The 27,933-nt window shown below is 43.4% G+C and overlaps 1 protein-coding gene across 3 annotated transcripts in view; it reads left to right on the top strand.

Moving 5' to 3' along the window:
- The window catches only part of TAF4 (TATA-box binding protein associated factor 4), an 88,272-nt gene that overhangs the window by 23,599 nt on the left and 36,740 nt on the right, over nt 1-27,933 (top strand). For all 3 annotated transcript variants that reach the window (XM_089661508.1, XM_089661507.1, XM_089661509.1), the window contains exon 3: nt 27,123-27,295. In XM_089661508.1, the coding sequence (XP_089517634.1) occupies nt 27,123-27,295 (173 nt within the window). The remainder of the gene's footprint in view (nt 1-27,122; nt 27,296-27,933) is intronic.

Raw genomic sequence — 27,933 nt, 5'->3', positions numbered from 1 at the left:
AGCCTGCTGAAACGGGGCCCTCTACCCCCAAACCCCCCCAAGGGCTGCTGAAACGGGGCCCCCCCAGACCCCCCCCACCCTACAGGGCCCTTGGAAAGGGGGCACCTTTCCCCCCTACAGGGCCCTCTGAAATGGCACGCCCCCCCCCCCCCCACAGGGCCCACTGAAAGATGTCCCAATCCTTCCACCTTTCCCCTTCCCCACAAAGACTGCTGAAATGGGGCTCTCCAGGGGCCCTCTAGACTCACACACCCTGCAGGGCCCTTGGAAACAGGGCCCTCCCCTCCCCCCCCCACCTGCAGGGCCCACTGAAACATGGCCCAAAACCCTCCTGGGTCATTGATTCGGGGCCCTCTAGACCCCCCCCCCCACCCTGCAGGGCCCTTGGAAATGGGGTTCTCTCCCCCCGGAAAGGCCTGCTGAAACGGGACCCTATCCCACCCCCGCCCCCAACTCTGCCCCCGCAGGGCCTGCTGTAACGGGGGCCTTCTGCCCTGCACAGGGTCTGCTGAAACGGGACCCTCTCCCCCCGCAGGGCATGGTTCAGAATATCTGAGGGAGAAGCTGGGAATACATATCATCCTCCAGAGACCTGAGAGGTTTGTGAAGGCGGTAGGTGATCCATATCACCCAGAACTCAACTGTCCCTTTAAATGTCTTGTGGAGGTGTCAGATTTTTTAGCTGATACTTTTTTTTTTTTTTTTTTTTTTTTCTTTGCCTCAAATTTCCATACGGATTCACAAATGAGCTGGGTTCACATTCATCCAGGGAACATGAATAGCCTGGTGTAGATGAGATCTCTGTTGCGGCTGGAACATCGTATTGTATCGGCATACTCACCTTCCGGCTGCAGGCTGCCGCTCACACTGATGTGAATGATAAGACGACTTCCAGCTTCTCATGGATTTCCTTGTGTCAGCCTTCTAGTGTTTGGCATTATAATCTGGATTTACAAGGAAGGGTGCAGCACAGGGACCAGCCAGACACAGGTCAGTTTTCAGCAATGTGGTGAGAGGGGACCTGTGGAAGCTTGCTTTTGATTGGTTGCAGACAGTACTTTACACATAGTCACGGGGCCTATTATATAAGGATTTATGGAATACAGTGATGTGTAGACAAAGCTGGCAACAATCACAGGGACTATTATTATTATTATACAGGATTTATATATTATTATTATACAGGATTTATATATTATTATTATTATAATACAGGATTTATATATTATTATTATTATTATTATAATACAGGATTTATATATTATTATTATTATTATTATTATTATACAGGATTTATATATTATTATTATTATTATTATTATTATACAGGATTTATATATTATTATTATTATTATTATTATACAGGATTTATATATTATTATTATTATTATTATTATTATTATTATTATACAGGATTTATATATTATACAGGAATTATTTTTTATTATTATTATACAGGATTTATATATTATTATTATTATACAGGATTTATATATTATTATTATTATTATTATACAGGATTTGTATATTATTATTATTATTATACAGGATTTATATATTATTATTATACAGGATTTATATATTATTATTATTATACAGGATTTATATATTATTATTATTATTATTATACAGGATTTATATATTATTATTATTATTATACAGGATTTATATATTATTATTATTATACAGGATTTATATGGCGCCAACAGTTTGCTCAGTGCTTTACAATACAAAGGGAGACCAATACAGCAACAATACAATTCAATACAAGAGGGTTAGGAGGGCCTGATCCTGGGAGCTTACAATCTAAGAGTATGGCAACCAGGCTAGTGTGGTAAGATTTTGAAAATCTCCTCAGTGATTGGTTGTATGTCAGATAATTAATGATAATAGTGATCATGCTTTTGGGTTGAGCCCTTATTTTCCATCATTAGAGAGTAGTTCATGACATCCAGTGCTGCAGTCTCATCATTGGGATTGTCATCAGTCTTCTGCAGGCAGGAGGAAGCATTTCCTCAGTCTGCTCTCCCCTTGTAATCAGACTGTACATGATAACCTTGTATCCAGTTACAAGGTAAGAGGCTGCAGCAGAGGCTGATTTGTGTAGAACATTTGTGAGCACAGCCAAGAACTACACAGAGGAATCAGGATTATGTAATCTGAGTTGAGATCTCAGTCCAGAAAGTAACTGGTGACTGGATGAGTGTTGGCATGGCAATGTTCCCTTGCATGGTCCTATAGAGACACCTGCCGGGCTGCAACTAACGATCGTTTTCATAATCGATTATTTGGCTGATTTATTGTTTTGATTAATCAGATAAAAACCTCAAAAAAAAGTTTGTAGAATTTAATTTCCACCGGCTTTAAGCCTTTGTCCCTTTCTCCCCATTAAGGATTGGCACCTTTGGGGAGTGGGTACCTGAATTTGACAGGTACCCCACTTCCATCCTCCAACCCCCTCTATCCCCGTTGTCTTCTGGGACATGACAGGTACCCCACCTCCATCCTCCAACCCCCCTCACTCCCCGCTGTCTTCTGGGACATGACAGGTACCCCACTTCCATCCTCCAACCCCCCTCACTCCCCGCTGTCTTCTGGGACATGACGGGTACCCCACTTCCATCCTCCAACCCCCCTCACTCCCCGCTGTCTTCTGGGACATGACAGGTACCCCACTTCCATCCTCCAACCCCCCTCACTCCCCGCTGTCTTCTGGCACATGACAGGCACCCCACTTCCATCCTCCAACCCCCCTCTCTCCCCGCTGTCTTCTGGGACATGACAGGCACCCCACTTCCATCCTCCAACCCCCCTCACTCCCCGCTGTCTTCTGGGACATGACAGGTACCCCACCTCCATCCTCCAACCCCCCTCACTCCCCGTTGTCTTCTGGGACATGACAGGTACCCCACTTCCATCCTCCAACCCCCCTCACTCCCCGCTGTCTTCTGGGACATGACAGGTACCCCACTTCCATCCTCCAACCCCCCTCACTCCCCGCTGTCTTCTGGGACATGACGGGTACCCCACTTCCATCCTCCAACCCCCCTCACTCCCCGCTGTCTTCTGGGACATGACAGGCACCATAAGACTACAGGACCATTCACAAACTGTGTGCCCACACTGAAGATGGTGGCGCCAGGGAGAGGTTTTTGTTTGTTTTTTTTTGTTTGTTTTGTTTTTTTTCAGCTGGAACTCCGCTTTAATATGTGAATTTTTTTTTTTTTTTTTTCAAAAAGCAATTTATTCTTGGATATCTGTAAGCCGTGGTAAATGAGAATAACCAGCTATATGGTTAGAGAACAAAATCTCGAATCCCCTCCGAGAGTACCAGGCAGAAGAGATGTACTATTAGAGGTTGAATCTGGTACACAGCATCAGACTCGGAGATCAACATTTTTATTGAAAGAAATACAACAACATTCGCCCCTTCAGTGAATGTACCAGGAATTTTCGTACGAATGTATTCTTGGCTGAAAATCAATACATGTATAGCAAGCATAAGACCATTAGTAGCCGGCTTTTGTCACCTGTCATGATGGGGTAAACAATTGCCCTATATAATACCGAAACCGTAGAGAATCCCTACTCTAGGGGTCAATGTATACTGTGAAACCGTGAAAGTAATATATATAATAAATATACCCAGAAGTCAGATATTCAGGATAATTTACTTGGGAGTTGGATATGAAGGGTGGAGGGGGAATATAAATCCTTTTTTTTTTTTTTGTTTTTTTTTGTTTTTTTACTAAAAGATAACGGAATAAATTTTGGCCAAGATTTATGATAAAATACAATTTATTTGCAAAATTTTATAAGAAAAACACTTTTTTCTAAATTTTTGGACTTTTTAATTTGCATAGCAAAAAAATAAAAACCCCAATGGTGAATAAATACCACCAAAATAAAGTTTTATCTGTCTCAAAAAAATGCAAAACAATTCATATGGGTACAGTGTTGCATGACCGCGCAATTGTCATTCAAAGTGTCATAGCGCTGAAAATTGGCCTGGACTGGAAGGGGGTGAAAGTGTCCGGTCTGGAAGTGGTTAAGGGCAGAGGAGGGATCTGGGGTCTTATTGATCTCTCGATTAAAGAGCACCTGTCACTGCCTATTGCTGTCACATGCGCTGTTTACATTCCTTGTGACAACAATAAAAGCGAGCAAAAAAGAAAAATTAAAGCGACACGGTTAAAATAAATGCAAGTTTTTTTTTAAAAGCACCCATGCGCAAAGACGAATGCATGCGCCGGTCCTGCACACGTGCAAACAGCAATCGGCCCACATGTGTGGTGCGTCACGGAGAATGTCAGATCATGGGTAGTAATTCTAGCAGCAGACCTCCTCTGTATATCTAAGGTGGTAACCAGTAAAGGCTTTCAAAGCATCGCCCGTGGATCGCACAATTTCTATTTGTTGCTGCTGCACGGGTGTGTGCAATTTTAAAGAGCGACTTGTTTGGTATCTATGTACTCAGCGTAACATCATCTTTTATATTTTACCCAAAAATTGGGTTTATTGTTGTGTTTTTTGCTTTGAAATTGAAAACATTCTGTGCGACATAAAGAATTGCAAAACCTACCAGCCTCTGCTTTAAAAAAAAAAATGTTTGGGTGTTCTAAAAATATTTTCTAGCAGTTTAAGTCGCCTAAAAGCCCCAGACTTTCCTAAGAGCACCTTTACCTAGTAAGAAAAACATCAACCCTTCATATTTCCATCATGGAATTTTTTTTTTTTATCAAGATAAGTAGATTGTCACGAGGGACAAGCAGATTGGAACCCCAATTTAGTCCCTGGACGAGTGTGTGTTTTTTTTTTTTTTTTTGTTTTTTTTTAAATTTCCACACCCCTCTCTGTGCAATGGTTTTGCACAGAGCAGCCCCCGTTCTGTTTTGGGGTCACCCAGTTACACGTCTGGCTCCTCCTGCCTTCAGAGTGCCCCTATAGCAAGGTAAAAAAAAACTTCGACCTTCATCACTTCCTTCTCTCCTCCAGCATTACATGTCCCTGGAGGCATTACTCCTCACACATACACATTCATAAGTTCTCAGGCACTTACTGACATGGACGATGTACTGAGCTGTACGTGTGCTGCACTGTGTATACTGACCTGTACGGAGGGTGCAATGAGCTGTACGTGTGCTGCACTGTGCATACTGACCTGTACGGAGGGTGTACTGAGCTGTATGTGTGCTGCACTGTGTATACTGACCTGTACGGAGGGTGTACTGAGCTGTATGTGTGCTGCACTGTGTATACTGACCTGTACGGAGGGTGTACTGAGCTGTATGTGTGCTGCACTGTGTATACTGACCTGTACGGAGGGTGTACTGAGCTGTACGTGTGCTGCACTGTGTATACTGACCTGTACAAAGGGTGTACTGAGCTGTACGTGTGCTGCACTGTGTATACTGACCTGTACAAAGGGTGTACTGAGCTGTATGTGTGCTGCACTGTGTATACTGACCTGTACGGAGGGTGTACTGAGCTGTATGTGTGCTGCACTGTGTATACTGACATGTACGGAGGGTGTACTGAGCTGTATGTGTGCTGCACTGTGTATACTGACATGTACGGAGGGTGTACTGAGCTGTATGTGTGCTGCACTGTGTATACTGATCTGTATGGAGGGTGTACTGAGCTGTATGTGTGCTGCACTGTGTATACTGACATGTACGGAGGGTGTACTGAGCTGTATGTGTGCTGCACTGTGTATACTGACATGTATGGACGGTGTACTGAGCTGTATGTGTGCTGCACTGTGTATACTGATCTGTACAGAGGGTGCACTGAGCTGTACGTGTGCTGCACTGTGTATACTGACCTGTACGTGTGCTGCGCTGTGTATACTGACCTGTACGGAGGGTGTACTGAGCTGTATGTGTGCTGCACTGTGTATACTGACCTGCACGGAGGGTTTACTGAGCTGTATGTGTGCTGCACTGTGTATACGGACCTGTACGGAGGGTGTACTGAGCTGTATGTGTGCTGCACTGTGTATACTGATCTGTACGGAGGGTGTACTGAGCTGTATGTGTGCTGCACTGTGTATACTGATCTGTACGGAGGGTGTACTGAGCTGTACGTGTGCTGTACTGTGTATACTGACCTGTATGGAGGGTGTACTGAGCTGTACGTGTGCTGTACTGTGTATACTGACCTGTATGGAGGGTGTACTGAGCTGTACGTGTGCTGTACTGTGTATACTGACCTGTATGGAGGGTGTACTGAGCTGTATGTGTGCTGCACTGTGTATAATGTTTTTTATATAAACAATGCATTCTGTAAGCAGGCCAACTAATCCATTGTGAGAATAGTTGAGGACTATTTTCCTAATCGATTATGTTGATTCGCTGTCTCGGCTCTAGTCGTTCTCATCCAGAAATTACATTCATTTTAGAATCAAATCTTAAAAGTGAACAACATTCATTCATTTATCGAATGTACAAAGAACGTTCATACAAATATTCTCATCTGAAAACACGTGTATGGCCAGCAGAAGACCATTAGTAGCAGCAGCATACTTGTATCAGTGCAGCAAGAAATGAGGCAAACCCCGCCCCACGTTGGTCACATGTCCCGCCTCCACTAGCACATGAACACGTGTACAACACATCACGTGGAAAGAGGATCTCTGGTTGGCCGCATGTCCAGAATATTGCCTTTATTGTAACATCTTGACAAACAACGCTCCCCCATCTAATCACACGGGGGGGGGTCAGTGCAGCTAACGCGTTTCACGCTAAGACCAGTACTTCTTCATAGCTCATAGACAAGAAGACATGTGAAGGGTGGAGGGGGATATGCACTTAGCTCCATATATATTTGGACACAGGCACAAGTTTTTAGTTTTTTTCAGGTATTTACAAAACATATTCCAGCTATAGTTCTATAATGGATATGGGCTAAAAGTTGGAGGAGGGGTTTAGGAATTACAGCCATCCCTCCCTTTTTTAAGGGACCAAAAGTAATTGGACAATTGAGTCAAAAGCTGTTTCATGGCCAGGTGTGGGCTACTTCTTCATTATTTCTTCATCAATTAAGGAGGTAAAAGGTTTGGAGTTGTTTCTTAGGCTGGCCACACATTATACAATTTTCTTGAGAATTTTACTTTAGATTTACCAAAAACCATATAATATGAGGTCAAACCTTAACAACACTTTCAATTGTATCCAATTAGACCGGCTCTTGCGATACATAGTTGAAGGTAAATCTAAAGGAAATTGGACAAAAAAATTGCAAGAAAGTTGTATAATGTATGGCCAGCCTAACTGTAGCATTTGCATTTGGAATCTATTGCTGAGAACCTACATCTTGTGTTCAAAGGAGCTGTCCGTGCAAGTGAAACAGGCCATTGTAAGGCTTCAAATACGAAACAAATCCATCATAGAGATCGCAGCAACATTAGGAGCGGCCAAATCAACAGTTTGGTCCATTCTGAGGAAAGACGAATGCACTGGTGAGCTCAGCAACATAATAAGGCATGGACGTCCGCGGAAGACAACCGTGGTGGATGATCCCAGGATCCTCTCTATGGTAAAGAAAAACCCATTCACAACATCCAGACAAGTGAAGGACACTCTCCAGGAGGTGGGCGTAGCATTGTCAAAGTCTACAATCAAGAGAATACTTCACGAGAGCAAATACAGAGGGTTCACCACAAGCTGCAAACCATTCATAAGCCTGAAGAATAGAAAAGCCAGATTAGACTTTGCCAAAAAAATCTAAAAAAAGCCGGACCAGTCCTGGAAATCATTCTTTGGACGGATGAAACTAAGATGAATCTACCAGAATGACGGGAAGAAAAGTGCGGCGAAGGTTTGGAACAGCTCATGATCCAAAGCACACAACATCATCTGTAAAACATGGTGGAGGCAGTGTGATGACATGGGCATGCATGGCTTCCAGTGGCACTCGGTCATTGGTGTTTATTGATGATGTGACAGAAGATAGAAGCAGCCGGATGAATTCTGCACTGTTTACAGATATACTGTCAGCCCAGATTCAGCCAAATGCAGCAAAGGTGATTGGACGGCACGTCACAGTACAGATGGACAATGATCCAAAACACACTGCAAAAGCAGCCCAGGAGCTTTGGAAGGAAAAGAAGTGGAATATTCTGCAATGGCTGAGTCAGTCACCTTATCTCACCCAATTGAGCATGCATTTCACTTGCTGAAGGCAAAACTAAAGGCAGAAAGACCCACAAAGAACAACTGAAGACAGCTGCGGTTAGAGCCTGGCAAAGCATCAGAAAGGAGGAAACCCAGTCTTTGCCTGAAGTCTGGAACCCATGGACATTGCCAAAACATCAGAAAGGAGGAAACCCAGTCTTTGGTAATGTCCATGGGTTCCAGACTTCAGGCAGTCATTGCCAGTAAAGGATTCTCAACAAAATATTACAAATGAACATTTTATTTATGATTCTATTCATTTGTCCAATTACATTTGAGCCCCTGAAAATGGAGGGACTGTGTATAACAATGGTTGCAGTTCCTAAAATCTGTACTTGATATTTCTGTTCAACCCCTTGAATTAAAGCTGAAAGTCTGCACTTCAAATTCATTGGGATTGTTTTGTTTTAATTTATTCTGGTGGCATCCAGAGCCAAAAGTATGAAAATTGTGCCTGTGTCCAAATATATATGGACATAACTGTGAATCTTTTATTTTAAAGTAGTACTAAAGGATGAGATGTTTTTGCATCGATAGAATCATTGTAAATAGAATAAACAATATTGCTAAACTTTGACTTGAATTGTAATGCCTTCTGTTGCCTCCAGTCTATCAGCCTTCAGCTTCTCTGGGTTCAGATCCCGATCTTTCCTTTTCCTTTTCCCTTTCCCTTTCCTTTTCCCTTTCCTTTTCCCTTTCCTTTTCCCTTTCCTTTTCCCTTTCCTTTTCCCTTTCCTCTTCCCTTTCCTTTTCCCTTTCCCTTTCCCTTTCCTTTTCCTTTTCCTTTCCTTTTTCCCTTTCCTTTTTCCCTTTCCTTTCCCTTTTCCCCCTTTCCCTTTTCCCCCTTTTTTTTATTCCCCTTTCCCTTTTTTTTTTTTTCCCCTTTCCCTTTTTTCCTGTCCGCAGCTGGCATGGGGCACAAAATAAGACCCACCTCTTCTCCTCTTCCTGTAAGTGATTGGCAGTGGCTCCCAGAGCTGCCCCTCCTCCCAGCAGCTTGCTTGGGGCTCACACTTATACATGTAAGGCTCCCTGCACCATTTGTGAAGGAATCATTTATGGTCCCGTGCTGAAGGGTCCTATGAGAATAAACCGCCTATGTCTGCAATGTGGAGACTTATATACACACGAATGCAGATTTTTTGGGGGGGGATTTTGCCTGTTATTTACATATATGGCCTGATTCATTCCTCCTTTGGCCATTATTCGTCATTCATTACCCAGCACACTTACCAGCTAGCCTGTAAAAAAAAAACTAATTATTCCCGTCTAACAATTTCCACGAAAAATAGGTATTATTTGCACACATTTTCAAATGTATGTAGAAGCCGCACTGCCTTGCCAAGGTTCTGTAATGTGCAGTAAATGGATAATATATAGGGCACGTTTGTTAGAGCCAAACCTCTGTAGTTGTAGGATAAAGGTGCCAGATGGAGATCAGGGATGGATGGATGGATGGATGGGAGCAGTAACACTGAGGCAGCTCTTCTTAGAGTGGAAGCAAGGCTCTAATGCAGTAACATGAAAGAGAGGAAGGCGCCTCTAAGTGCAGTATAGACAATTTATTGGTGAACAATAGATGAATTGCACTTACACGATAAATAGTTAAAGACTCCTCGTGTGATGTGTTACCATCCAGGTGAGACGTCCAGCAGCAGCTCAGTCTATAGGATCTGGAAGTTTGAACTAGGATATGTCTGTGGATCAAAATGAGCATCATTCATCAGCATGCAATACAGCAATGCCATGGAAAGTTCCACATCCCTTCCTCCATACCCCTACCTCCTTTACTGCCTTAAAATGTATTTATTGGTGGCGCTGGGGACCCAGAATACAGCAAAGAGCCTGCCAGATGAGGACAGCACTGGATCCGTGGACTGAAAACTTTTTTTAGAAATTGCTCTCTTCTGTAATTACCTTATCAGTGAATGTCCCCCCACACCGTACTTGTAAGATTGAATGTTTCCTAGCTACCTGCCCTCTAAAAGATTTCCCCCGTCACAAAGAGGCACTTTTTTTTTTAATTCTTTCTGTACAGCAATTGTGCACTAATGTAACACTGTGTACACAAATGACATTTATATCTATTTTTTTTAACCCAAATAAAGGTTATTTTTTTCGTGGTATTTGATCACCACTGGGATTTAAATTTTTTTGTGCTATGTATGTGTGTGTGTGTGTGTGTGTGTGTGTGTGTGTGTGTATATGTATATATATGTATGTGTGTGTGTGTGTGTGTATATGTATATATATGTGTGTGTGTGTGTGTGTGTGTACATGTGTATATATATGTGTGTGTGTGTGTGTGTGTATGTATATGTGTATGTATATGTGTGTGTATGTATATATGTGTGTATGTGTGTGTGTATGTATATATATGTGTGTGTGTGTGTGTATATGTGTGTGTGTATGTATATATGTGTGTGTGTATGTATGTATATATGTATATGTATATGTATATATATATATATGTGTGTGTGTGTGTGTGTGTGTGTGTGTGTGTGTGTGTGTGTATGTGTATATATATATATATGTGTGTGTGTGTATATATATACAGTCAGGTCCATAAATATTGGGACATCGACACAATTCTAATATTTTTGGCTCTATACACCACCACAATGGATTTGAAATGAAACAAACAAGATGTGCTTTAACTGCAGACTGTCAGTTTTAATTTGCGGGTATTTACATCCAAATCAGGTGAACGGTGTAGGAATTACAACAGTTTGCATATGTGCCTCCCACTTGTTAAGGGACCAAAAGTAATGGGACAGAATAATAATCATAAATCAAACTTTCACTTTTTAATACTTGGTTGCAAATCCTTTGCAGTCAATTACAGCCTGAAGTCTGGAACGCATAGACATCACCAGACGCTGGGTTTCATCCCTGGTGATGCTCTGCCAGGCCTCTACTGCAACTGTCTTCAGTTCCTGCTTGTTCTTGGGGCATTTTCCCTTCAGTTTTGTCTTCAGCAAGTGAAATGCATGCTCAGTCGGATTCAGGTCAGGTGATTGACTTGGCCATTGCAGAACATTCCACTTCTTTCCCTTAAAAAACTCTTTGGTTGCTTTTGCAGTATGCTTTGCGTCATTGTCCATCTGCACTGTGAAGCGTCCAATGAGTTGTGAAGCATTTGGCTGAATATGAGCAGATAATATTCCCGAAACACTTCAGAATTCATCCTGCTGCTTTTGTCAGCAGTCACATCATCGATAAATACAAGAGAACCAGTTCCATTGGCAGCCATACATGCCCACGCCATGACACTACCACCACCATGCTTCACTGATGAGGTGGTATGCTTAGGATCATGAGCAGTTCCTTTCCTTCTCCATACTCTTCTCTTCCCATCACTCTGGTACAAGTTGATCTCGGTCTCATCTGTCCATAGGATGTTGTTCCAGAACTGTGAAGGCTTTTTTAGATGTCGTTTGGCAAACTATAATCTGGCCTTCCTGTTTTTGAGGCTCACCAATGGTTTCCATCTTGTGGTGAACCCTCTGTATTCACTCTGGTGAAGTCTTCTCTTGATTGGTGACTTTGACACACATACACCTACCTCCTGGAGAGTGTTCTTGATCTGGCCAACTGTTGTGAATGGTGTTTTCTTCACCAGGGAAAGAATTCTTCGGTCATCCACCACAGTTGTTTTCCGTGGTCTTCCGGGTCTTTTGGTGTTGCTGAGCTCACCGGTGCATTCCTTCTTTTTAAGAATGTTCCAAACAGTTGTTTTGGCCACGCCTAATGTTTTTGCTATCTCTCTGATGGTTTTGTTTTGTTTTTTCAGCCTAATGATGGCTTCACTGATAGTGACAGCTCTTTGGATCTCATCTTGAGAGTTGACAGCAACAGATTCCAAATGCAAATAGCACACTTGAAATGAACTCTGGACCTTTTATCTGCTCATTGTAATTGGGATAATGAGGGAATAACACACACCTGGCCATGGAACAGCTGAGAAGCCAATTGTCCCATTACTTTTGGTCCCTTAATAAGTGGGAGGCACATATGCAAACTGTTGTAATTCCTACACCGTTCACCTGATTTGGATGTAAATATCCTCAAACTAAAGCTGACAGTCTGCAGTTAAAGCACATCTTGTTCGTTTCATTTCAAATCCATTGTGGTAGTGTATAGAGCCAAAAATGTTAGAATTGTGTCGATGTCCCAATATTTATGGACCTGACTGTATATGTGTGTGTGTGTATGTGTATGTATATGTGTATGTATATGTATATATATATATATATACACAGTTGCAAGAAAAAGTATGTGAACCCCTTGGGATTACGTGGAGTTTTGCATGAATTGGGCATAAAATGTGCTCTGAACGTCATCTAAGTCACAACAATAGAAGAACACAGTCTGCCGAACATAATACTACACAAACATTAGATGTTGCCATGGTTTAATTGCACATAACATGTAAACATTCACAGTGCAGGGAGGAAAAAGTATGTGAGGCCCTAGCTTAATGACTTCTCCCAGAGCTAATTGGAGCCAGGAGTGAGCCAACCTTGACTCCAATCAGTGTGATGATATTGGATGTGTTGCTAACAGCTGTCCTGCCCTTAAAAAACACACACCTGTTTTGGGTTTACTGGTTTCAAGAAGCACTGTCTGATGTGAACCATGCCTCGCAGAAAAGAGCTCTCAGAAGACCTACGATCAAGAATTGTTGACTTGCATGAAGCTGGAAAGGGTTACAAAAGTATCTCCAAAAGGCGTGATGTTCATGTGTCCACGGTAAGACAGACTGTCTACAAATGGAGAAAGTTTAGCACTGTTGCTACTCTCCCTAGGCGTGGTCGTCCTGTAAAAATGACTGCAAGAGCACAGCGCAGAATGCTGCATGAGGTAAAGTAGAATCCCAGAGTGTCAGCTAAAGACCTACAGAAATCTCTGGCACATGCTAACATTTTTGTTGACACATCTACAATAAGGAAAACATTAAACAAGAATGGAGTACATGGGAGGACACCACGGAGGAAGCCATTGCTGTCCAAAAAGAATATTGCAGCACGTTTGAAGTTTGCAAAAGAGCACCTGGATGTTCCACAGCACTACTGGCAGAATATACTGTGGACAGATGAAACCAAGATTGAGTTGTTTGGGAAGAACACACAACACTATGTGTGGAGAAAAAAAGGCCCAGCACACCAACATCAAAACCTCATCCCCACTGTGAAACATGGCGGAGGGAGCATCATGGTTTGGGGCTGCTTTGCTGCCTCAGGGCCTGGACGGATTGTTGTCATTGATGGGAAAATGAATTCCAGAGTTTATCAAGACATTTTGCAGGAAAACGTATGACCATCTGTCCGCCAACTGAAGCTCCGCAGAGGATGGGTGATGCAACAAGACAATGACCCAAAGCATACAAGTAATTCAACAAAACAATGGCTGCAACAGCACAGAATACGCCTTCTGGAGTGGCCCAGTCAGAGTCCTGACCTCAACCCGATTGAAATGCTGTGGCATGACCTTAAGAGAGCGATTCTCACCAGACATCCCAAGAATATTGCTACACTGAAACAGTTTTGTGAAGAGGAGTGGTCCAAAATGACTCCAGATCGTTGTGCAGGTCTGATCTGCAACTACAGGAAACGTTTGGTTGAGGTTATTGCTGCCAAAGGAGGGTCAACCAGTTATTAAGTCCAAAGGTTCACATACTTTTTCCTCCCTGTACTGTGAATGTTTACATGTTATGTGCAATTAAACCATGGCAACATCTAATGTTTGTGTAGTATTATGTTCAGCAGACTGTGTTCTTCTATTACAAAAAAGAAAGGGCGCAGCGCTAAAGTACAGTATAATTATAAACCATATATATGTAAAGTGATAACAAAGTGCCAAAAACTGTGCAAAAAAGCAATAATAGTCCTTTAAACAATAAATGGTGACTGAAAAACGTGCGTCTTCCGGTGATCAGAGTAATTGAATCATGCACTCACCAGATGCATAATTCAAATATGCATATAGATGGTATCCCGATATCCAAGCGAAGTTGTCTCATAGATGGATAGGGTCATCATCGAAGTACAGCAGTCCGTCCAAGGTATCTTCTTATGGATCGTGTGTTGCCACACTAAAACACCCCTCAGCTGTCCCCTAGGAGACTCTGCAAGTAATGGACTCAGCAGGGTCCCAAGAAAAAAAGCCAGGATGGTGTGATACCGTTTAAAATGAAAATTTATTGGTCCAAAAGAAAGACAAGGACTGCATAAATAAAACTGACCATAAAGGTGTATAAAGATGGCCGCCGCTCCATGCGGTGGCGTAATGTCTGGGATATGCTGCTCTTACTCTGACGCGTTTCGTGCCATGTGCACGTATTCATAGGGAGTGTGTCAGCTGACACACTCCGCCATCTTTATACACCTTTATGGTCAGTTTTATTTATGCAGTCCTTGTCTTTCTTTTGGACCAATAAATTTTCATTTTAAACGGTATCACACCATCCTGGCTTTTTTTCTTGGGACCCTGCTGAGTCCATTACTTGCAGAGTCTCCTAGGGGACAGCTGAGGGGTGTTTTAGTGTGGCAACACACGATCCATAAGAAGATACCTTGGACGGACTGCTGTACTTAGATGATGACCCTATCCATCTATGAGACAACTTCGTTTGGATATTGGGATACCATCTATATGCATATTTGAATTATGCATCTGGTGAGTGCATGATTCAATTACTCTGATCACCGGAAGACGCACGTTTTTCAGTCACCATTTATTGTTTAAAGGACTATTATTGCTTCTTTGCACAGTTTTTGGCACTTTGTTATCACTTTACATATATATGGTTTATAATTATACTGTACTTTAGCGCTGCGCCCTTTCTTTTTTGTATGTCTTTTTGAGTCTTTTGGTACTTATTGGCGCATAGCAGCTTTTCCATCTAGCGCTCACTTTATCTCTATTTCTTGATGTGTTCTTCTATTGTTGTGACTTAGATGACGGTCAGAGCACATTTTATGCCCAATTCATGCAAAACTCCACGTAATCCCAAGGGGTTCACATACTTTTTCTTGCAACTGTATATATATATATGTGTGTGTGTGTGTGTGTGTGTGTGTGTGTGTGTGTGTGTGTGTATATGTATGTGTGTGTGTGTGTGTGTATATGTGTGTGTGTGTATATGTGTATATATGTGTGTGTATATATATATATATATATATATATATATATATATATATATATATATATACACACACACTAACAATGGTGGCAGTCAGTGACATATGCACATCTAGGGTGATCAAAGGGCTAAGTGTGTAATGTGTGCAGCTTTATGTGCTGTTTAGTAAGGGATGAGACCGGTTTTTTTTTTTTGTTTTTTTTTTTGTCTCCCTGTTTTGCACCCCCACTGTCAGTAGAGAGGTCTGTGTTGTTTGCCAACACAGATCTCTCTCCTGCCGCTTGCTCAGACGATCGGCGGGTCCCGAAATGTGTGGGATCTTCACAAAGTAGGTTTACAAACGTCAGGATCTTACAATCCATTTCAGATTTGACATTTTTGACCATAAATCTACTTTAAGGTTCACTCTGTATTTTGTAATAAATTCATCAGAATGCTGTGTAGAGTGTGTGGAGCGTTTCCCCTCTTGTATGGGTATGACAGGTCCTCTTTGCTCTGTAGACGACCTTCCTCGCGCACAGCATCATTTCCTCTCTGACAGAATGAGAGTAGGCTTGTCGGGAGTATCACGTGTGCGTCGCGGGGAGCCAGCCCGAGGACTCTGGTTGCTATGGCGATAGGCATCATGGCTGTATGGGGAGTTATGGATGTCTGCCTTGTACATGGATAGGTGTCTGTGTGCCGGTGTAAATATAGCTCCAGTCACAGCATGCTGTGGGGCCAAGCCGGCTACTACATGCAGATGGCACTTTATCTGCATAGGGTGAATTATTATTATTATACGGGATTTATATATTATTATTATTATACAGGATTTATATATTATTATTATTATTATTATACAGGATTTATATATTATTATTATTATTATACAGGATTTATATATTATTATTATACAGGATTTATATATTATTATTATTATACAGGATTTATATATTATTATTATACAGGATTTATATATTATACAGGATTTATATATTATTATTATACAGGATTTATATATTATTATTATTATTATACAGGATTTATATATTATTATTATACAGGATTTATATAGCGCCAACTGTTTGCTCAGCACTTTACAATAGTAACCTCCCTTCTGTACTCTGTATAGCCTGTGTGTACTTCCCCCGTTTCTGTCTTCAAGGAACACTCCATTTGGACCCAATGTTTGGATGTTGCTTCATGAACGGATCGTCCACCATGAGCCCTCTATAAACTGTATGTAGCAGTAGGACAGGGAGCGATGTATAATGTATGTGGACCATGATACATACAGCACTTCCTCCTTTCTTGCCTAGGCGAGAATGATGTTGTGCTCCTGGTCCCTAACGGCACACACACACCACTGGATTCCACGCATGTGCAAAAGGGGCTGTTCCTGGCCTTTGACCTGGCAGAGGCCTTCTGCACTCCTGCCCGTATCTAGAGATTCCCCATGTGTGCGCAGTGATGCCGCAGTTCTGAAGGTCCCGGAATCTTGGCTTGCCTGCACATGTGTGGGGATGTATCCTGTATGTGGACCATAATTCATACAGAACTTCCTCCTTTCTTGCCTAGGCGAGAATGGTTTGTGTTACTGGTGCCTCACGGCACACACACACCGCTGGATTCCACGCATGTGCAAAAGAGGCTGTTCCTGGCCTTTGACCTGGCAGAGACCTTCGGCACTCCTGCCCTTATCTAGAGATTTCCCCATGTGTGCGCAGTGACGCCGCAGTTCTGAAGGTCCCGGAATCTTGACTTGCCTGCACACGTGTGGGGAAACTGAGCAGATGGACAGATGTGTGCTGCAGGTGTCCACCAGGTCCTCAAGACCAAGCAGAGCCCTCTCAGAACCTGAGCACACACTCTGGATTTTCAAAGATGGCAGATGAGTGGGTCAGCATTACGGTGATTGATGTTCCTTTTTAATCTTGAGGTTTAGGGAGGTACCACACTACCCCCAACACCGTACTTTGGCTAAAGTGCAGCTAACCCACAGTTTTCGTGCAGATTAGTTGAGCTTTCTCATAGACCTCAATTGTGTCCCATGGTTCTGCTGTGCTTTCAGAAGGTGCACCAAAACTGCTGGACATAATAGAAGGGAAAGTGCAGCTAATCCGCACGAAAAGAGTGGGTTAGCTGCACTTTAGCCAAAGTATGGTGGGGGACAGAGTGAAGCCACCTCTATGTAACTTACTAGATAGGTTACAGATTGCCAGTTAGTGCAGGTGGGGGGGAACTTTGTTCCTCAAAACTCCCAGCAAGTATTTCTATGAGGTCACCCAGGGATTTGGGGCAGTGCAGGAATCCTCTGAAGGTGTGTTCCAGCACCTCTCTGGATGCACTTCCACGGTCGGCTTGTCTGGTAGAAAGCATTTTGTTGGTGCTAACACCCATTATCCAAGGTTTAGTAGAAAACAAGAAATATACTCACAAACCTAGCATGTATGTAATGCCTGTAAGGCCATGGAGATGGCCGCAAGAATGGCAGGGTGTCCGACTGGTGGTGCGGTCTGGGAATTGACACGTTTCGCGGACAAATCCCTATCCTCAGAGCTACAAGGAAAGGGATTTGTCCCTATAACGCATCAGGGGGGCAGACCACACCATCAGTCAGATGCCCTGCCATCCTTGTGGCCATCTCCATGGCCTTACAGGCATTACATACATGCTAGGTTTGTGAGTATATTTCTTGTTTTTTCTTTTTGTAATAAACCTTGGATCATGCGCTAGGTGTTTGCACCACCTGAATGCTTTCTTCCAGTTTGTTGATCTCCCCATCTGAGGAGGGCTGCATCTCCGGAATGTTCTCCATAGGCCATTCATACACCTGATCCCTTGGCCCTCTCCTGACATTGGCTCCCTCGAGGCTCTGAAGAGTTTTCACTTCTGTCCGCTTAGGTTTGTATCTGGTACCTGTGATGATGTGACTGTACAAGCGGATGTGAGTGGCCGTAGGAGGCTTGCATCACAATCCAGGTAAAGGGATTCCCATACGAGGCAAGGAGTCCACTCTACATGTATGGCTGGGAAAGAACTGGCACCCTGAGGAGCTCTGCATACATTCACATTATGGTGGGTCCCTTCTGCAGCCACGACTAGTCTGTGCTCTCCATCTCTACTGCCCTCCTGTCCTCCTCTACTGCCACCCTGTCCATCTCTACTGCCACCCTGTCCATCTCTACTGCCACCCTGTCCATCTCTACTGCCACCCTGTCCATCTCTACTGCCACCCTGTCCATCTCTACTGCCACCCTGTCCTCCTCTACTGCCACCCTGTCCATCTCTACTGCCACCCTGTCCATCTCTACAGCCACCCTGTCCATCTCTACAGCCACCCTGTCCATCTCTACAGCCACCCTGTCCATCTCTACAGCCACCCTGTCCATCTCTACAGCCACCCTGTCCATCTCTACAGCCACCCTGTCCATCTCTACTGCCACCCTGTCCATCTCTACTGCCACCCTGTCCTCCTCTACTGCCACCCTGTCCTCCTCTACTGCCACCCTGTCCTCTACTGCCACCCTGTCCATCTCTACTGCCACCCTGTCCATCTCTACTGCCCTCCTGTCCTCCTCTACTCCCAGGCCGACGTCTTCTCTTCTGCCACCAATGATGTAACTCCTGATTTACATTACCCTGACACTGTCCGCTTCTTACATATGCCAAATATTGTACAATAGACCGCACATGCAGCCAGCCAGACACAGAGGGGGCCATTCACTAAAACTGGAGAGGGTAAACTCATAGAAACCAATCAGCTTCCAAGTTTTATTGCCAAAATTTAATTGAACAAGTTAAAGTTAGAAGCTAATTGGCTACCATGGACAGCTGCACTTCTGAATGCTCAAGGTTTAGTAAATCTCCCTCAAAGTTTCTTCTGCCAATAAAAGTCGTTTATTTTCTTTTGTAAAGCGCTGAGCAAACTGTTGGCGCTATATAAATCCTGTATAATAATCATAATAATAATATATAAATCCTGTATAATAATAATAATATATAAATCCTGTATAATAATAATAATATATAAATCCTGTATAATAATAATAATAATATATAAATCCTGTATAATAATAATATATAAATCCTGTATAATAATAATATATAAATCCCGTATAATAATAATAATATATAAATCCTGTATAATAATAATAATAATATATAAATCCTGTATAATAATAATATATAAATCCTGTATAATAATAATAATAATAATAATATATAAATCCTGTATAATAATAATATATAAATCCTGTATAATAATAATAATATATAAATCCTGTATAATAATAATATATAAATCCTGTATAATAATAATAATAATAATAATAATAATATATAAATCCCGTATAATAATAATAATAAATAAATCCCGTATAATAATAATAATAATAATATTTGTTCCGCTACCAAAAAAACATAAAGTGGAACTTTTTTGCTTTCAGGGTAAAGTAAGCTTGTGGTGAGCATAGAATAATAATAATATAATAGCTGTAAAAACAATATATAACAATAATTGCTAGTATTATTATTCAGTATATTATAATATCATCATAGTTATTAATAACAAGAATTCATCTTCATTGAAAACTGTTTGGTGCCCATATCATTGGTTGATCCAAGCAACTGAAGGCGTGTACCTGTCTGTGGAGGGCATTCAAATTCCTCCACCCCATAGAAATGATTTGCTTACCAAGTCCATGTGGTTGGTTTTAGCGAAAATGAAGCTAAACTAAACCCACAACAGTACAATCAGTCTGTATATGCAGTAAGGCATGCTTGTTATACTCACTGTGGAACATAAGGGGTTAACCCTCTGCTTTGTGTAAAAAGGATGTTTGATCCTGACTTCCCTGATCCTCCCCTTTGTCCACAGTCTCCAATCCATCTGCTGATAGAACAGAGCCTTGGCGGCAAGCTGCGCATGCTCAGTTTGGTGTGTTTTGCTAGAGTGTTTTTTTTTTGTTTTTCTTTCTTTTTTCTTTGGAAGAGTGCATGTGATTGTCACAGGGCCAATCAGTGCTGTCCAGACAGAGGGTCAGGGGTCATGCAGCCTCATAGGACAATTAGGAGAGAATGAGAACTCCTCCTACAAGCTTGAACCAGTGCTCTGCTGGACACGTATAGAAGTCACAAGACTGCTGATGAGAAAAGGTGTTTATCAGTTTATATTTACTAAAATAATAGCATTTCTATTTTGTGTGTACTGTGGGAGACCAGATATAGTGAATGCAGGGCCCGGGGAGACCGGATATAGTGAATGCAGGGTCCGGGGGAGAGCGGATATAGTGAATGCGGGGTCCGGGGAGAGCGGATATAGTGAATGCGGGGTCCGGGGAGACCGGATATAGTGAATGCGGGGTCCGGGGAGAGCGGATATAGCGAATGCGGGGTCCTGGGAGACCGGATATAGTGAATGCAGGGTACGGGGAGACCAGATATAGTGAATGTAGGGTACGGGGAGACCAGATATAGTGAATGCAGGGTACGGGGAGACCAGATATAGTGAATGCAGGGTCCGGGGAGACCGGATATAGTGAATGCGGGGTCCGGGGAGAGCGGATATAGTGAATGCGGGGTCCGGGGAGAGCGGATATAGTGAATGCAGGGTCCGGGGAGACCAGATATAGTGAATGCGGGGTCCGGGGAGAGCGGATATAGTGAATTCAGGGTCCGGGGAGAGCGGATATAGTGAATGCGGGGTCCGGGGAGACCGGATATAGTGAATGCAGGGTCCGGGGAGAGCGGATATAGTGAATGCGGGGTCCGGGGAGAGCGGATATAGTGAATGCGGGGTCCAGGGAGACCGGATATAGCGAGTGCGGGGACTGGGGAGACCGGATATAGTGAGTGCGGGGTCCGGGGAGAGCGGATATAGTGAATGCGGGGTCCGGGGAGACCGGATATAGTGAGTGCAGGGTCCAGGATTTAGGAACAACTTAATGGAGTTTTTGTTCTTTTACCATCACCATCCTGCTGTATATTGTCAGCTAAGAGCTGTGTTTTGAGAAGCCTTTCCTACATGTCAGCCTGAATCAAACAGTGTCTACACTCAAGAACAAAGATGTTTTGGAGCGTATCAGTCTTTTTCCCCTTACACACACTGATGGAATTTACTAAAACTGGATCAGACAGAATCTGGAGCAGCTGTGCAAATTAGCCAATTGGCTTCTATCTTCAGCCTGTTCAGTTGAGCTTTGAAAATGAAAGCTTGAAGCTGATTGGTTGCCATGCACATCTGTTCCAGATTCCGTCTGCTCCTGGGCCTGTTCACACATGGGCTACATCACGGCAAAACACTTGATTTAGGTTTCGGTGCTATTCATCCTAAATGTCACCCAGGGGTGTCCAAACTACGGCCCTCCAGGTGTTGAGGAACTGCAAGTCCCATGAGGCCTTGCAAGACTCTGACATCCACAGGCAAGGCACCAAGAGGCAGAGGCATGATGGGACTTGTAGTACTTCAACAGCTGGAGGGTCATAGTTTGGATACCCCTGCAGCCAAATGCTGTGCGATTATTATTATTATTATTATTATTATTATTATTATTATTTTTTTTTTTTTTTTTTTATTTGTTTATTTTGTTTGCTGGGTTTTCAAATTATTTATTTTGCTGGTTTTTTTTTTTTGTTTTGTTTTTGCAATTTGTCAGCAAAACGAATGTGTAGAAAAAAAAAAACAAGCCTGGCTCAGGGCCAAAAGTGGATCCCTGGGCATCTTTGCAACAACAAATCCGCATAGGGCAGCCCTATGCACGTCAAACAGAATCGCGTGACGTGGAGGGGGGGGACCCCTCAGTAAATTCCATTCACTGAATCTATGGAGAAGGAACATTGTTACCCTAGATGGGGAAATATGTACGGTAGGTCCACAGAACATGTACCCCTCTCTTCATCTTTATAACAGGGGGGGGGGTGTTCTGTAGTTTAGAAGTAAACCGGGAGTACAGGACATCACTGGATTTTTGGCAGGATCAATAGCATTTCTTTTCATTTTTTTTCTTCTTTTTTTCTCCATCTTTTGATCCAATGAGGAGAAGCATTCAGTGGTATATGTAGCCGACACGATCTATTTATCAGGTCGGTGATGTGATGCCGGCTGTCACAACATCTCAGCGTGCCGTACTTGTAATTATCAGCAACATGTGAATGGGTGTGGATGAACTCTTCTCTAAACAATGGTCTTGTGTTCAAGTCTTCAGGAAGATTAATGCTTTGGGTGTGAAGGGTGAGCCTGGATTGATGTGTGCACTATATAGGAGAAGTACATATCTGCCTCCAGGTAAGTGCCCCAGGCTGTGGATGAGCCGGAGGAAACAACGCCTGAGAGTAGTAAACAGAAGCAGAAAGCAGCCCGGCCGGCCTCTTCTCCGGAGCACACGGATGTATCGGCAGACAGCGCACGTCCTCAGCTCAACCCTGCAGACGAAGTGCCGGCTCAGTGCAACCTTCCCTGACTGTGACAGGATCCTATCATTCCCCGCCATCTCTGCATCCAAACCACAGCGGAGTCTAGTGATTGTCACATCCCGTGCCTCCGCTAATCAAATCAATGAGACCGCACAACCTGCCAGAGGAGAACGGCGCACATTTCCAGCAGACAATCCGGAGATCCAGAGTGCGGGATATTTATAGCAGCCAATCAGATTTGCAGTCTGCTCTAGTAATGTCTGTGGTAAACAATGGCTGATTGGTTGCTGCACTCTGCCTATTACAGATGTCTGCGTGATGGACTTGGCTCATGGTTGTCAATTAACCTTTTTTTTTTTTTCCCTTAATAAATATGTCTACAAATGGCAAAATCGTTCTCTGAATCAAGTGCACCTGTCACACGTCAACGTAGCATCTCCCACTAATGCTACAGCCCATAGATTGTGTCATACTCACTTGTCCATCAATTTGTATAGAAATCCTCTTACACTCGATTGGTTTTAAAGCAGATCTTCATGCCCCCCCCCCTTTTGTTCCTTTTTTTTTTTTTTCCCTTCGTTTTTCCTTTTTTTTTTTCTTTCCCTTTGTTTTTCCTTTTTTTTTCCCTTCCCTTTTCCTTTTTTTTTTCTTTCCCTTCTTTTTCCCTTTTTTTTTTCTTTCCCCTCTTTTTTCCTTTTTTTTTTTTCTTTCCCTTCTTTTTTCCTTTTTTTTTTTTCTTTCCCCTCTTTTTTCCTTTTTTTTTTTTCTTTCCCTTCTTTTTTCCTTTTTTTTTTTTCTTTCCCTTCTTTTTTCCTTTTTTTTTTTTCTTTCCCCTCTTTTTTCCTTTTTTTTTTTTCTTTCCCTTCTTTTTTCCTTTTTTTTTTTTTTCTTTCCCTTCTTTTTTCCTTTTTTTTTTTTTTTTCTTTCCCTTCTTTTTTCCTTTTTTTTTTCTTTCCCTTTTTTCCTTTTTTTTTTCTTTCCCTTCTTTTTTCCCTTTTTTTTCTTTCCCTTCTTTTTTCCTTTTTTTTTTTTTCCCTTCTTTTTGCCTTTTTTTTTTTTTTCCCTTCTTTTTGCCTTTTTTTTTCTTTCCCTTCTTTTTGCCTTTTTTTTTCTTTCCCTTTTTTTCCTTTTTTTTTTTCCCCCCTTCTTCTTTTTTCCTTTTTTCCCCCCTTCTTCTTTTTTCCTTTTTTTTTTTTCCCCCCTTCTTCTTTTTGCCTTTTTTTTTTTTCACCCCTACTTACCTGGTTGCAGGTTCTGCACATTTAAGGTACTCGCGCACAGTCGATCCAGCGTTGTCCTACTGAGATCTGCTTTTTTTTTTTTTTTTTCCTACCCCCTAGTTTATTAGACTGAAGTATATCCGATCAATGGGGACTTTTAGCCCTGGTTCACACTGATGCAGTGCGGAATTTGCAGCGTTTTCAGTCTGAATTCTGCAACACATCAGAATCGCACCCCGTTCATGCGAAGCGTTGCGGGTGTGTATGTTAAGTTAACAACACCCCAAAAGCGGCCCGTAAACCGCAGTGTGATGTGCAGAGTCGGATTGCATAGGTGTGAATATCTATGCGGTCTGATTCTAGTGCACACCCAAAAAAGGGTCCTGCATGTTTTTGGTGCGGGTGAGGTGTGAATAGAGCCATACAAAATGTATGGCTGCAATCGCTCAGCACACAAATCACACGTGATTTGCACAGGAATGCGGTGCAGTTTCTGTGCGAATCACATGTGATATACTGCACATGTGAACACAGGCTTAGTGTTAATAAACCCCGCACCCTGCATTCACTATATCTGGTCTCCCCGGACCCTGCATTCACTATATCTGGTCCCCCCGGACCCCGCATTCACTATATCTGGTCTCCCAGCACCCTGCATTCACTATATCTGGTCTCCCCGGACCCTGCATTCACTATATCTGGTCTCCCCGGACCCTGCATTCACTATATCTGGTCTCCCCGGACCCTGCATTCACTATATCTGGTCTCCCCGGACCCTGCATTCACTATATCTGGTCTCCCCGGACCCTGCATTCACTATATCTGGTCTCCCCGGACCCTGCATTCACTATATCTGGTCTCCCCGGACCCTGCATTCACTATATCTGGTCTCCCCGGACCCTGCATTCACTATATCTGGTCTCCCCGGACCCTGCATTCACTATATCCGGTCTCCCCGGACCCTGCATTCACTATATCCGCTCTCCCTGGACCCTGCATTCACTATATCTGGTCTCCCTGGACCCTGCATTCACTATATCTGGTCTCCCTGGACCCTGCATTCACTATATCTGGTCTCCAAGGACCCCGCATTCACTATATCCGCTCTCCCCGGACCCCGCATTCACTATATCCGCTCTCCCCGGACCCCGCATTCACTATATCCGCTCTCCCCGGACCCCGCATTCACTATATCCGCTCTCCCCGGACCCCGCATTCACTAGATCCGCTCTCCCCGGACCCCGCATTCACTATATCCGCCCTCCCCGGACTCCGCATTCACTATATCTGCTCTCCCCGGACCCTGCATTCATTATATCTGCTCTCCCCGGACCCTGCATTCACTATATCTGGTCTCCCCGGACCCTGCATTCACTATATCCGGTTTCCCCGGACCCTGCATTCACTATATCCGGACTCCGCATTCACTATATCTGGTTTCCCCGGACCCTGCATTCATTATATCTGCTCTCCCCGGACCCGGCATTCACTATGTCCGCTCTCCCCGGACCCTGCATTCACTATGTCCGCTCTCCCCAGACCCTGCATTCACTATATCTGGTCTCCCCGGACCCTGCAGTCACTATATCTGGTCTCCCAGGACCCTGCATTCACTATATCCGCTCTTCCCGGACCCCACATTTTTATTATATCCGGTCTCCCACAGTACACACAACATGAGAATGCAATTATTTTAGTAAATAGCAGTTTAGCTAAATACATTTTTCTCATCAGCACTTAGAGCAGTCTTGTGACTTCTATCAGTGTCCAGCCCACCACTAGCTAAAGCTTTTAGGAGGAGTTTTTATTCTGCTCTAGGAGGATGCAGAACCGTTGACCTCTGTCTTGACAGTACTGATTGGCCCAGTGCTGGTCACATGCACTCTCCCAAGAAAGAAAAAAAAACCTCTAGCAATACACACCAAACTGAGCATGTGCAAAATGCCTAGGATTCAGTATGTCTTAGCAGGAGATAAGAGGTGTTTGCTTGAAAAAGAGGACGAACAAAAAAGAAAGGGTCAAAGGGCCTTTGTACACAATGCAGGTAATTAACCCCTTAGGTTCCACAGTGAGTATAACAAGCATGCTGTACTGCATCTACAGACTGATTGTACTGTTGGGGGTTTAGTAACACTTTCTCATGACATGAATAGCACAGTGGGGTACATACCTTTCAATCTTGGTGCAACCCCCGCTTCCCGATTCCTCACCTGGGCAAGCATGAGACCGTCTCAGCTACCCGCTGTCTCCTTGTCCTACATCTCAGTGTTTCAGGCAGGAACAAAGTATTGTGTCATTTAGGACCGGCAAGGTCCGACTCATGGGCATACGGGTCCCAAGGCTCTACCGGGTCCTAAATCTATACTAGAGCCCTGTGGCCTGTCTGCACAGATGCAGGTTTGAGGAATTGGAACAACCATCTCCTGAAATAACGGGACAGAGTGTCCCAAGAACGTTGGCTGTAAGGAAGGCAGCATTGGACTCTATGGACTAGACCCCTGGTGCCCATCCTGTGGCCCCTAGGGCTGCAGGTTGCCCATTTAGTATATGATGTGTGGCCCTCAGACCTCAGCAGTCCGTAGTGAGAACATTGATTAGATTAATAGCAGTGACCTCTACTAGCCCCATAAAACTTGTTCCCAGTTTCATGTAGTCTTCCCAGCCAATGATGTATCCTGTCCACACTCTCTGACCCTCATTTTCCTCTATTAGGGCTGCCGTCTCTGACGGTCCTCTCATTACATATACTGACCATTATCTGCGGTCCTTTGGGGATGGCAAGGGCCGCATTTGAGACCAGCTTTAGTAAGTTGACTAACACTTGTCTAGAAAGTATGTTGTTTAGCTGGTTTTTTTGTTTGTTTTGGTTTTTTTTGTTTGTTTGTTTTGTGTTTTGTTTTTTTTTGTTTTTTTTCCCCCCATACTGGGACACTTATTGAAGAGACATTTAAATGTCCATAGATAGGGTAATGTACATTTGAACTGCAAGCAAAATGGGTCAACCACCATAATATATCCTGTTTTTCCTTCAGTCCTAGCTGCATGCGTACAAATGAATATGCAGCATTTGGATGAGAACATCCATCATTATGAGCCCTTACACTTGTTGGGGGTGCTGATGAAAAGTTCACCGTCTTGGTTGCTCATTCTCTGCATGTTGTTTTGACTGTTCTGTTTGGTGTTTTTCAGGGATGGTCCTGGTACGGAGCGAGAATGGGCAGCTGTTGATGATCCCCCAGCAGGCGCTGGCCCAGATGCAGGCTCAGGTTCAAGCACAGGCTCAGTCACAGGCCCAGAATGCAATGGCTCCTCGGCCTGCAACACCCACCAGTGCCCCACCAGTGCAGATCTCCACAGTCCAGGTACGGTGGTGAATCCCAATGGGGTCTACATAGTATTATTATTATTATACAGGATTTATATAGTGCCAATAGTTTGCTCAGCGCTGTACATCATAGTGGGAGACAGTACAGCTACAATACACGAGGGGTTCGAGGGCCCTGCTCCTTGGAGCTTACAATCTAGGAGGGAGGGGAGAGTGGTACAGGAGGAAATAGCTGTGGGGGATGGAGTGGTGGGAAGAGCGGAGGAGATCAGCAATTAGGTGAGAGCGGGGTAGGCTTCTCTGAAGAGATGGGTTTTTAGGGTGCGCCTAAAGGTGAGGAGGGTAGGTGACAGTCTGATGGATTAGGGTAGCGAGTTCCAGAGGATGGGGGGAAGCCCTGGAGAAGTCCTGGAGACGGGCATGGGAGGAGGAGACCAGGGAACTGGAGAGTAGGAGGTCTTGTGAGGAGCGGAGAGTGCGTTTTGGGTGGTAGATGGACATATAGGGATTCTATATTCCCTTTAGCTATATAAATGAATGCAGCTGTTGATCATTTCCAACTCTTACCTTACTACTCAGCAATTGTGCTTTTTTTTCTTTTTTTTTTTTTTTTTGGGTTTTCTTTTCTCAGTATTCGTGTATAGACAGAACAGTTTGTAAACTTTCATTAAAACG

Source organism: Staurois parvus, unplaced genomic scaffold (genome assembly GCF_062004578.1).
Source record: "Staurois parvus isolate SC_StPar_1 unplaced genomic scaffold, SC_StPar_1.0 ptg001349l, whole genome shotgun sequence".
In the NCBI taxonomy this organism is placed as follows: domain Eukaryota; kingdom Metazoa; phylum Chordata; class Amphibia; order Anura; family Ranidae; genus Staurois; species Staurois parvus.
This window is presented reverse-complemented; position numbering and strand designations above follow the sequence as displayed.